This window comes from Eschscholzia californica, unplaced genomic scaffold (assembly GCF_041429995.1).
Source record: "Eschscholzia californica isolate CP2 unplaced genomic scaffold, dmEscCali1.0.p SCAF_4, whole genome shotgun sequence".
NCBI lineage: Eukaryota > Viridiplantae > Streptophyta > Magnoliopsida > Ranunculales > Papaveraceae > Eschscholzia > Eschscholzia californica.
This window is the reverse complement of record NW_028238461.1, coordinates 12,204,061-12,217,177: the sequence shown is the minus strand read 5'-3', so window position 1 is coordinate 12,217,177 and position 13,117 is coordinate 12,204,061. Positions and strand designations below refer to the sequence as shown.

Here is a 13,117-nt window from a genome sequence, read left to right as displayed (position 1 = left end):
GATAAAAGGAGTTTTCTATTCATATTTTTTCTTACGACGAGAGTGAGAGGAAAAGATAGAGAGGGTCATAAGAGATGGAGATGGCAAGATATTTTCACTGTAACTTCACCTTTGGGTTTTCAGAAGTTGTTACATCTCATGAATTACGAAGGCCCTTCTTCGACAGATATTTGTAGGTTGATTTATGTGAGGCATTTAAATATGAAAAATACATATCTAAATTTCCGGCAGAAATCACTTTAGTTGAGTGATCATATGTATATCACTCCACAAGAGACCAGAATTTGAATTTTAGCACTGTTAAAAAATAAAATAAAATATATAAATAGGTAAAGAGCTCCTTATATCTAAGAAAAATCTCTATAAACCTCCTTCGTATTGTTTTCGCGGTGTTTTGAGAAAACAAGAATTCGTGGTTTAATAGATCAAAATTATAAAAAAAGAAACACAAATTAAGGTGAACACACACAAGATTTCTCAATAGAATTTGCATGGTTTTTTATTCCCTAATATTGTTCATTCACATTTTTCTCTTTGGACTCTCCTTTTAAAGTATATATCTAGTAATTTGAGAACTCAAATTTTAGGGTTTGCATTAGCAATGCTCTTCCTAATCCCTATAATCTACTCCATGACCTTTGACCAGATTTGGAACCCCACTTCTTCTAATCACCAAGACATCAAATTTGCTATCTCTATAACACATCAAACTCACCACTTCCAACAACATAAAGTAATCTACTTGAAATCACCAAAAACAGAGAACCTTTCTTCACCTTTCCTTCTTCTCACTCTCTCACTTTCTCTCTCTACTAACAAAACCCACCACCACAGTTTACCCTTCTCTCTCTCTCTCTCTCTCTCTCTCTCTACCTCTCTACCTCTTTCTCTCTCTCTCTCTCATTTGAAGGAGGGAGGTCAGTTTAGCCATGTCTCATCATTTACTTGTTATCATCTTAATCTTCTCTCTTACTTTTGTACCTTCACAATCAAAGCTCAAAACAGACTACTATGACAAATCATGCCCAGATTTTTCCAAAATCATTCAAGAAACCATTACTGATAAACAAATCAAAAGTCCAACAACAGCTGCAGCTACCCTTCGTTTGTTCTTCCATGATTGTATTGTTAATGGTTGTGATGCTTCCATTCTCATCACTTCAAACAGTTTCAATAAAGCAGAGAGAGATGCTGATTTAAATCTATCTCTTCCTGGTGATGGGTTTGATGTCATTATTAGGGCTAAAACTGCACTTGAACTCAAATGCCCAGGTATTGTTTCTTGTTCTGATATTATATCTGCTGCTACTCGTGATCTTGTTGTAATGGTGGGTGGTCCTTATTATGATGTTAGATTAGGTAGAAAAGATGGGTTTTTATCAAAAGCTTCAAATGTTGAAGGAAATCTTCCATTACCCACAATGAGTATGTCTCAAATGATCTATCTTTTTGCTAAAAAAGGGTTTAATGTTGAAGAAATGGTAGCTCTATCTGGTGCTCATACTATAGGGTTTTCACATTGTAAAGAATTTGCTAATAGAATTTATGGGTTTAGTAAGAAATCAAAAGTTGATCCAACATTAAACCCTAGATATGCTAATGGATTACAGAAAGCTTGTGCTAATTACAAGAAAGATCCAACAATGTCTGCTTTTAATGATATTATGACACCAGGGAATTTTGATAACTTGTATTATAAAAATTTACCAAGAGGGTTAGGGTTATTATCATCTGATTCAGGGTTATTTGGGGATTTAAGAACTAGACCATTTGTTGAGAGATTTGCAGCAAATCAAACTGCATTTTTTGAAGCTTTTGCTTATGCAATGGAGAAGCTTAGTAGGGTAGAAGTGAAGGTTGGAAGAAATGGTGAGATTCGTCGAAGATGTGATCAATTTAATAACATTAAGACTTAGAGATAAATCATTCATTATTGAATGATTTGATCTAATAATCAAGATAAGAGATGAAAGTGGGTTGTGTTATTAATTCTTTGGTTTGAGATTTTCAATGGTTGATGGGTTTTGACTAAAGAGAAAGTGAAATTATTATGATGATTATGAAGAAGAAGAAGATAAGTATAATTATATACATATTTTAGAGAATTGGGTATTTGTAAAATCTATCAATATTGTGAGGAAGAATGTAGTTTGTTATTGTTGTTGTTCTTATTTTGAAACAATGGCCATGGTTCTCAATTTTCAATTACTCTCTCTCTCTCTTGTGTTTCTCTCTCTCTATCTATCTCTCTCCATGGGTTTCCTCTGTTTGTGCATTTATTGATGGTTCTTGATGTTTGTTTATGTTGTATATGAAATTAATGAGTGATTAATTAGTTGCAATTTGCAACTCAGCATTAATTACAAAGGGGATGGTTGATTTTTAACCCTTGGTTTGTTTTTCTACAGATTCTTCTTGAGTTCTTGTTGACCCATGTATTAATATTCAAAGCGCTACGAATTCTACGTCTCGAAAATAGATCTGTCAATTCCTCTAGCTTATGTTAAAACTTTCGAATGTCTGGTTCATGAATCATGGTTATCTAAGTTGAGAGAGATAAATTGAAAAAGTAAGGTCTTCCTTTGGTAGGTTGTACTCTTGAACCAAAATAGGGGGATCCGATAGAACCTACGGTAGTGCCGTTTTTGAATGTCTTGGTCGTGGACTTGATTTTAACAAGGATACTTTGCAAGCCTTTTTCCTGCACAATCTTGTGACAATTTCAGCCAAAAACAACATGAAAGTATTATGAGATTCACACATGTATGGATGAGAGAGAGAGAGAGAGAGAGAGAGATGATATAGAGTAAATATGATTTGAAATCAGTTGCCCTTTTGGGTGGGTCAAAAGATAAAAGAGAAAAACCCCATAAAGCAAAAGTGAAGATTTAGGTCCTTTGTTTCATTTGGTGGTACTTTTTATGGAGTTCTTGATCATGAAATCTGTCAGATCTAGTGAATGTGTTGAAAGAGAAATGATTTGGTGTGAAACCTCATGGAGTTCTTTAACTAGATAAGCCAAATATGCATATAAAAGAGGATATTTTTTTTTTATAATCTTAGCTGATTTGAATTGTTCAATCTTTTTACATACAAGAAGACTGAAAAAGAAATTCTAGTAGTACAATAAGGATCTACCATTATAGGGTTGCTAGTTTGAGCTTTTTGATGCATCCTGTAATCCTTCAGACATAATAGAATAAAAAAAGTCGATGAACTTGAACGCGTGTAATATTAGCTTATCGGTCTTAGCAGGGCTTTCCCCTCTCTACCTTCGACCGAATATTAAACCATCTCTTTTTCTTTGATTTATCTCTTGAACCCGCCTTCTTGGATCTCGTTTGATGCTCTTCTTCACTTTTAGACTCCTTGAACGAACTTCTGATCTTCCTACTACTCCTTTTCGGAGGTGGAAAATTCGAGTATGAGGCATGGATTTCATTTCTTTGCTCAAGAAGGTTATCAATCTATATACAAAAAAAGATGAAGTAATCAAGATTGTTTTTTGTCTGCTTCAATTCAGGCTAGAGTTATGTAACCTTAAAGTTCATTGAATGAATGATAGATAATACACTTCCCTTTGACGAAACGGGAAAATATCTGCAGGAACATTTAGACTAAAAGTTTGATTTCAAATATTAGGCGAAAATGGGTTCGTCTTAGCTTTCAAGTTTTTGCAAAAATAGTAGATAAACAGATAAGGTTTGAAGGAACTCACGGTCTGCATTTCCGTTGTATATCTATTGGTCATCTCTGTGAATTGTGCCAGAACCTGTCAATTTCAAATCGTGGTGAACTTAAAGCGTAACTATATAAACCAAATGTTTGTACACAAATCTCCAAACCTCTCTATACTTGCTCTCGAACTCAGAGAGTTCTGCCCTCTTAGTCAATATTTTTGCTTCGACGGACTTTAGTTTTTCCTTTTGTTCTGAAAAAGCTTTGGCACAAATAGCTTCAATTTTGTAGGTTGCACTTTTGAAAAAGTTGTCACCTGTAATAATGTCTCAGCTTATAGACAAACAACAATGCAAAATCAAGTAGTGGGTTTTCGCTAATTAGATTCGTGATGTCATATGAAGTCGTGAAACTAACCATAAACGGCAAATATATGGGTGCCGGCTTTTAGCTCAGTTATTTCACATGGCTGAAATCCATCCAGCCTCTTGAAGAAGGTACCATGAGGATCCTTGGAAGCTGTCATCTAGATCCATACAGAAGTGTGTAAGGAATGAAGTCGAAGATTGAGCAAATTGTATGTATACATATCATATATATGTATATTAGTTAGAGCACCGATAACTCACTGAATGGACTGCTTGCTCCAACCGGTAGACAGGGAAGCCAAGAAAATACATCCCAGCAGAGGTAATTTTTCCTGTTTTTACGCTATTCTCCTACAAAATAAAATGTTAGGTTAGACATCCAATAGACATAAATTTGGTACTTCAATATCCAACCCAAATGGTAATTGGTAACCAATTGAAAAATCCCACTTCGAATTTTTAAAACGAAGAGATAACTCTAACCCATTTGCTTAAAAGCCACAAATATGTGGATTATCCATATATAGTTAAATCGTGATACAATAATAGCTTTGCTCATATCTATATATAGTTATGCAATTGGTATGGATTATTAGTAGTCATTGTCGCAGTTTACTCAAGAAGATAATTTGGTGATGATGACAAAGATGAACACCTTTTCTGAGAATGCTACAAACCTGTAGTGTGAGGTCTAGTCCACCATTCTCGTCCTGCTCAAAGTACAATAGCTACACAAAAACGAGTTCATTTCTTTAGTTTAGCAAGATAGAGCAAAATGCCGAGTTAATCGAATTATTGTATAAACACGGAAAAAGCTAGTGAAATCGGGAGGACTAGTAGCTTTAGGCTAATGAGGTGCAACTAAAACACATGAAATGAGATATTCCAAGTTTAAGCTACCAGCTTGTAAATTCACTTATCTTGATTTCTACCGTCAAAAAGCAAAGAGTGTTTGAATGATAAGAGGATAGCCAAAACCAGAGAACTTCGGCAATAACTTGTCAGGGACAATGGCGTAAATTTGAATCATATTGGAAAACACCCTTAATAATGGGAACGACATTATGGTGTTCCTCGAAATAAGCAAAGGGAAAGTATACTTCAACTAGCTAGTAGAAGGTTCGAAAGTGTGATTAATGCCGTACAAAACTTGTGTCCAAAGACCAGTACACCACACAAACCTTGAACTTGCTTTTATCTGGTGATTGCACGCGACACACTAATCCTTCTTTAGCTTCATGTTCTGTTAATGTTACAGAATAGAAGTGAGCACATTGTTTTTCAACCTGTAGAAAGATAAGACCATTCTATTTTCAATTTCGCCTACTAGATTTAGGATAATAATAGCTTAAGGGGAAACTGAGAGTTTAGATAATTGACCTTATTAACCAAAGGTTTCCCAAGTTGAAGTGAATCAATATTTACGATACCATTTAACGCCTCCTCCAACACAGTCGGCGAGACAGTAGTCTTAATGGGCACGCCAAGTTTACTATATCGTTACACATGAAACAGAATGGCGTAGATCATTTAGAGGCTCAATGGATATATATATATATATATATATACATATATATATAATGGAGAATCACAAGACGGGCTTACCTAAAAAGAGCTGCGAACATGGTATTCACGGCACTCAAACTTGAAAGATCTAGCTCCATTTCTTGGCCTACAGCTTCGACAGCCTGAAGCCATTTATATTGATGTCTAGTATCAACTTTCAAAGTTAAAAGGAAAATTCGAAAGCAACTTAGATCAATCAAATGTGGAATACGAATAACTTGTAGCTAACATATAAATTTGGTGAATCTCAGCATGTAGTAGGAATCTAGACCTCTGGGTGAACTCGAAGGTGAGAAGTAAAATCTAGACATACTATTTACATGCTTGCCTATCTACTGTACCTCAAAACCAGCGGTGTCATACTGACGTCGTTTCTCTGGGTTGGACAAAATGTTATATGAAAATGTAACTTCTTTAAACATATCAGTTGCTTTAGGATCATTTGCGTTTTTATCTGGATGATACCTGAAAATATTAACAATAGGAAGTAATAAGTTAACCACATAATAGTAGTTAAATGATTCTGTATTGCCAAGTTCACTTCCATATGCAATCATCAAAACTACCATGTTTTTATTAGTATGAAAATGCCTAGAAAAATCATTAGTTCTAGTATTCAACATTGTTAACTATACCTTCCATTCTACTATATATGATCCAATCCATTCTACTATATATGATCCAATTGATCAAGGATCACTAAAGTTATAGAGGCATGAGAGTGATATTATGACAAAAAGATTTGAAAATAATGATAATTGTCGACACTAATCACTGGCTTAACATGTTTGATGAGTTAGATTTTTCCTAATTATTATCCGTTTATGAATGACAAGTCGAAAAAATGTTCCAACACGAGCTCTAGCTCCGGGACGAGCTCTAGCTCTAGCTCACACGACCTAATAGCCATAAATCATGACATGATATAGCGGATACGGGAAATTTCTACCATATCTTGTGAAACCCAAGGTAAATTAAGAAGAGCTCGAACCTTATTCTGGGAGCTCGAGCTCAACGAATCATATTTAGCCCGAAACTTGAAGTCTTAGACACAAAAGTTTCAAGCTTTCAGCAGAGACACAAGCAAGAAGAGTATCATTTGTGGTAGTCTTTTCTTATCTTAAGTTTTGAACAGGGTCTACAGAAAAAGCAAAAACACAAGAAATCCTTCCTAAAAAAGCAAAAACAATGTACTATACAACATCCAAGCTAACAAGTATAGTATATTGATGAACAATCTAGATATCAACCTAAATGAAAATCAATTTGAATCTTTTGAGGGTAAGATTGAGTTTCAAACTTCACAACTGCATAAATTCAAAAAGTTATATAGCTTGAGTTGAAAATTAGCTTACTTAAGTGCTAATTTTCTATAAGCACTTTTAATTTCTTGATCTGATGAAGACTTAGATACACCAAGAACTTCATAAGGGTCTCTCACTTGCTGTTTTGATGCTTCATTCTTCTCTGGGTTTGCTGAAAATCCATTAGTTGGCATCTTTACTCTGATTAAACTGAAAAAAAAGGGAAGAAAGTGATTTTTTTGCAGGTACTTCAAAAATCTCTCCTTGAATATGAGCTCCCAAATGGAGTCTACTAAAAAATTTAGTATTTTTAAGAGACACCCATTTAATTAATCTGTTTGAAAATTAGAACTCTAGAAAGTAGAGAAAGAAAAGAGGGAGAAAGGGGAAGAAGAGAAGAGGAAAATGGAGGGTAAACACTCTCAAATTGAGAATTTGGTGCGCACGATAGCATTTACAAGAGAAATAGGCGTATTATAAGACCACTTCAAAGTTCAAATATTAGAAAGAGACAAATAAAAAAGTGGGAAAGAAGAATCAAAATCACTATGTGATTAGAAAGATGCAATATCATGTGAAACTTTAGAGTTTAACGGGTGAGTAAAGAAAATCTTATGGGATATTTTAACATATAGAAAGATATTTCAACATAAATCTCTATCTACATGATTATATAAATGATTCGATGGAATCTTACAATTGATGGAGTTATCTGAGCGTCTTCTCAAAGTAACGTAATATATTAGGATCCATGACAAGACACAACGTTGTTGTAGATTTTTTTTTTCATTTGTAGAACATAAATAAATAGTATAAGATATTGAAATTCATTGGACACTGTTATTTATAAAATTTCATTCTCCTTTTATTTGTAATATGATTATTTTTATGTAAGTTTTAGGCATGCTTGCTTGGTAATATTTTTATGTTACTAGTTGTATAGTTTGTCACTCCACAAATTACACATCATAACGTACAAAATGAATGTTGTTACCATAAAACTTGTGATCACTTTACAAGCTATTCAAGATCTTTTAGATGTGATTTTCTTTTTGTTGAGATCTAGATGTTTAAGAATAAGGTAAGAGAGATTATCATCCATCAATACTTTCTTTTTTCGAATTCTAGACTTTCCAGCATGAGAAAAGAAGTAGCGTACGAATTTTGATACTTTAGCCAAAGAATCTCTAGATCGTTTATGCTCGATGCATGTATGTCTTGAACAACATAAATGTCATGGGGTGGGTTCCTACATCTAACCTCTCACTTGATGGATGAAAGGGACATTGAAGGATGGAAAAGCATATGGGGTTTGTGATTTGTCTGAAATAAGTTCAGATAAAGTGCTAAGAAAGAGACTAGACAGCTTCAATAAGGTAAGAGAGATTGTCTCATGTGAATAATTTGGTATCAACATAGAAAAAGAAAGAGACATCTCATCTCCACACTGACTTGCCTTCTTCTTTGGTTCTTCCCCTCACTATATATGTAGGTAGGGTCTATTGCCATTATTTGTGTGTTGTCCTTTCTTTTTATGTTAAAAAGTCTAAGTGGATACATCAAATTTGTATAATGAGGGATGGGAGGCTAAATTTTGATGGGTACATCAAAATTCATTTTTTCATTCTATATGGCACACAATGTGATGCAGGCGCATAACATGTGGGCCCACGTCCACGCGTGCCCACATCCTATTGGGCTATAATAGTAGTTTTAATTAGTATAGGATTAGGAAGTTACTTTAATTTGATATTTTTTTATTTTGAAGTTTCTATGTTTTGAGTATTTTATTATTTTAGGAATCCTAGTTTGAGTCTATCTAGGAAAGTTTGTTATCCTATAAAAGGAGGTCTAGTCTATTTTATTATTCACATTGAAGAGAAAACCAAATCAAAGTTTATAGTTTATTAAGTTTATTCAATTATTTTACCGTTCTTCCTTTACTTTATTTATCGTTTTTATATTTCCGCTGCGTCTACATCAAGTGGTATTCAGAGCCATTTTTTTTAACCAATCACAATGGTTAATACTACCGTTCCTGCTACAACAATTAAAGAGAGGACACCAACTTTTGTCTCCGAATGGGACAACATCAACAAGAAGTTATCCTCGGTTACAAAATTGGAAGAAGCTTTCGAAAATTACAAGAAGGAAAATATGGAAAAATTCGACAATATCGATCGTCGCTTTGAACAAATCAATGATTCCATCAAGAATTTATCAGTCAAAATCGAAGGTATGTGTCGAAACTCGTCTCCTATTTCTACAACAACCCAACCATCCACTATCTTCAATCACACTTCTTCACATCAACCCACTACACCATCTTCGTTACAAAGTTCTACCACCACCGCCACTCCATCGAATACTTCTCTTTCTTTAGAAAATCAAAGAAACTTTTTCCTCCACACTAGCCAAACAGAACCTAGTACCCAAACCCTAACTGGCCATACCACCATCTCCCCACTCGGCCATATCCTCCACCCTTCCTATACTGATTATTCTCACCAAACCCATAAGCCTAATCAAGTAACTATTCACCCAACCATAATAGGGCCTAACAACACTAGTTTACCACTAAATAATTTACCTCCTATACCCTACCACAGTTCTGCCAACTACAATATAAGCCCTCCAATCATCAATCACCAATCTTTACCCTACCTACCCCTTACCACACCATACTTATACCCCACAGTAACCAACCCTACAATTAATACACCACCACAAACAGTACCCAATCCATACTCTAATACCGTCCACATGGAACATACCAACTTCTCACCACAACTTAACCAAAACGATAACCCAATAAACCGACCCCAATCCTACCATCTGCCAAACTCCCTTGAAACTGAAGAAGATGATGATGAATCTTCCTCAGCAATAGAAGAAGAAAAGGTCAAAGTGAAAGGAAGAAAAGCTGATGAGAGGAAGCTTCTCGAATCGTGTGGAAAAGACCAGTTAATTGAGACTCTCAAAGAAGCTGACTTTGAGAATCGATCAATAGTCAAAAACATTAGGGAAGCAGTCGGCACTGATCCAACTCAAACGTACGATGTTTCTCTTATGAGGTTTATATTTTGGGGTTGGCCTTATGAAGGCATTCCTTTGCTCATGGAAGACCACGACTTTTCTCTCGAAGAAGATAATTTTGATTTTATTTGGGATCCAGGAGCTTTGACAATTTCGACTCCCCATGATCAAACAAACCTTCATTCATTATCACGGGAGAAACCTATTTCGAATTCAAATATCAGAAGTACCCCATGGTCTTCAAATAAACGATCACAACTTGATAATGCTACCACTTCTACGAGGTTTAAAAGCAAAATTTCAACAGATAACAGGTATTGGGGAGTTCAACTATATGCAGAAACTCAACTAATTTGGCTTGAGATGTTAACAGATAATGAAGAATTTCGTTATGATCCTTCATCGAGTGATCATAACACAAAGATTGAAGATCATCCCACTTTCGATGTTGACTTTAAATTCGCTTTTGTATTTCATATTTATCCTAATGAAATCTTCTCAAGTAGACAGTTTAAATTCAATCAAAATCATCATGAAGGCAATCTATCAACATCATCGTCGTCTGAAGATTACTGGATGAAGACGAAATGTTTCCTGCTCAAAGATCTTATTACTAACACTGATGCCAATGATAGTTATGTTTTGTTATCTTCTCCATCAACAATTTCTTCATCACAATATATTACTATGAAGTCAATTGTAAATTCAGTGGAGAGGGGGGAAAAATCAACTGAAACTATTACAAACATGCCTACATACAAAGTAATTGACGGAGAATCATCATCATCTTCAATGACTTCATCACATGAAAGTCTTTACTTGAGAAACATAGCATTAATGAAAGGAGGTGGATGGAGCTTCACCTTACCACACGGGAGGCCAAACATGGGAATATTAATTGACTTGGGTTTTTCGATTGCGTTGAATGTAATCTTCTTCTTCAAATTACTAGATGACGGGAGATGTAGAAATTTGTTGAAGGATTATTTCCCACCATCGATATTTCGAGATTCCTTGAACTATGAGATTGAAGCTACGGATATAGTCCATGTTGGTGTCTTTTGGTTTTCTTACACCTTTCGTGCAAAGTGGACGTTACGAATCGCCTTGTTGGTATTCATCTTATGTAGATACATCCAACTTTCCTTAATCAATCGGTTCGGGACGAACCTTTTGGGGAACAGGGTGCTGATGCAGGCGCATAACATGTGGGCCCACGTCCACGCGTGCCCACATCCTATTCGGCCATAATAGTAGTTTTAATTAGTATAGGATTAGGAAGTTACTTTAATTTGATATTTCTTTATTTTGAAGTTTCTATGTTTTGAGTATTTTATTATTTTAGGAATCCTAGTTTGAGTCTATCTAGGAAAGTTTGTTATCCTATAAAAGGAGGTTTAGTCTATTTTATTATTCAGATTGAAGAGAAAACCAAATCAAAGTTTATAGTTTATTAAGTTTATTCAGTTATTTTACCGTTCTTCCTTTACTTTATTTATCGTTTTTATATTTCCGCTGCGTCTACATCACAATGGTTTTTCTCTAGTGAAGTAGTGAGTACTGTGACTTTGCAAGGGTGGAGATTTATTGGACATTTGAGGTTGGACATTTGAGATCAGATTATACGATAACTCTTGAGAAAGTGAGAAGTAAGATTAGAGGTTTGAAGTCAAACAAAGTTGTTTGTAGACTAAGGGCAACTCTAATGTGGGGCTCGGGCGGAGCCCTTGAATTTTGGAAGCCCTAAGACTTTTCTCAATTCCAACATCGGGCGCCCATATCAAAATAATGTACGTGTGAGAAGTATTGTGTGAGATTTGTGTTTCAAATTTCAACTATGAATTAAAGTGTGATATTATTCAAGAGAAATAATTTCAAAAACATAAACACAAAAAAAAAGAGGAAAAATAAAAAAGAAGTAGTTCGAAACATTTTAAGAAGATTAAAAATAATCAATCAAAAAATTCTTTTAAAAAATAATTAAAAAAAAAAGTATAGAAGTGGGGAGGATCCCCTTTTTAGGGGATCCAACCCAAAATATGGTCGTTGGAACCCGAACAACCATATTTTTGGGACTGTGAAACCCCAGCCCGGGCTCCCAGCCCCACCGGGAGCCCAACCCCTAGCACATTGGAGTTGCTCTAATATCTACTTCTATTTGTCTCAATTTCAGCATATATTTTCTTCATAAAAAACTTAGTGTGCTGCAATTTCTTTTTTCGTAAAATTCGGTACACTATGATAATTGACACGTTACATTTTGAGACTTTGTTTTCAGATATACGAGAATTTATACTACTTATCTAAAACTAGCGCCACTTTTCTCTATATTGAATTCAAATAGACATACAAAAACTTACTGAGCAACACAACATATCAATAAAAAAAAGTACACCCAACTTAGCTGAGAAAGATGGTGCATTTGAAGAGTCTCAATTTCCTGACCTTTGGCTAGCTCCAAAGAATATATGTGGAGAAGTTTAAACCACTAGATAGATCTCAAATTTCGTCATTGAAAGTACTTTACTCTTTCTTCTTCTTCGATATTCTCACGTCATTTGGGCAAGCATGCAAAATTTGAACTATACAGGCAAATTTAAGCTGAAAAAGTTCAATACTTGCTGGTAGAGTTCTCGCTTGGAACAAAATTGTGTACTCGTTAGACTTTGACTCTTATTATTTAAACCAAAGACAACACAGATAAATGTTGAGCCCTGAGTCTGTGAGAGACTTCGACACCAATTTGGGAGTAGTTGAGTCAAGGGGTGGGATTTTTACCTGGCTGCCCACTACGGGCGTCTGGGTCCGAAATAGTCCATGGGCGCCCATGCCCGAGACGGGCATATCCCGCCCGTCTCGACGAGAAATTGTGGGCGGACTCGGGTGTAAGGGCTTACCCGCGTCCCAACCGAGCCCGTCTCGACGAGAAATAGTGGGTGGACTCGGGTGTAAGGGCTTACCCGCGTCCCCGCCCACAACCGAACCCGCATCATATTGCCCATCGAGCGCCCGCAAAATTTAGTGTTGGATATGTCTTATTTGATCTCGGCATAATGAAACTGGGCTTCAATAACCCCACTAAGATTAAATCCCAACACTCATTAGCTAGCCCACTACCGTAGACCTCAAATTAAGTCAAGAGTCGAGTGTTGGCTTTATAACTCT

General features: G+C 35.5%; 1 protein-coding gene and 1 pseudogene across 3 annotated transcripts; one reads left to right on the top strand and one right to left on the bottom strand.

The window, feature by feature from the left end:
* Positions 1 to 656: 656 nt before the first annotated feature.
* On the top strand, positions 657 to 2,208 carry LOC147542769 (peroxidase 41 pseudogene; annotated as a pseudogene). Its single transcript, XR_015223315.1, has one exon. The product of XR_015223315.1 is annotated as a peroxidase 41 pseudogene (transcript).
* An 817-nt stretch (positions 2,209 to 3,025) lies between these two features.
* On the bottom strand, positions 3,026 to 7,562 carry LOC147542768 (chaperone protein dnaJ 16-like). Of its 2 annotated transcripts, none has more exons than XM_086633981.1 (11): positions 6,968 to 7,562; positions 5,954 to 6,077; positions 5,652 to 5,734; positions 5,427 to 5,538; positions 5,228 to 5,332; positions 4,724 to 4,774; positions 4,308 to 4,397; positions 4,096 to 4,204; positions 3,846 to 3,994; positions 3,719 to 3,772; positions 3,026 to 3,467 (listed from the first exon to the last, which is right to left on the bottom strand). In XM_086633981.1, the coding sequence occupies exons 1-11, from the start codon at positions 7,108 to 7,110 to the stop codon at positions 3,249 to 3,251; spliced, it is 1,239 nt and encodes a 412-aa protein (XP_086490107.1). In that variant the 5' UTR covers positions 7,111 to 7,562; the 3' UTR covers positions 3,026 to 3,248. The 2 variants fall into 2 exon arrangements, with proteins under 2 accessions (XP_086490107.1, XP_086490108.1); XM_086633982.1 differs by lacking the exon at positions 6,968 to 7,562 and adding an exon at positions 6,604 to 6,682.
* Positions 7,563 to 13,117: the final 5,555 nt, after the last annotated feature.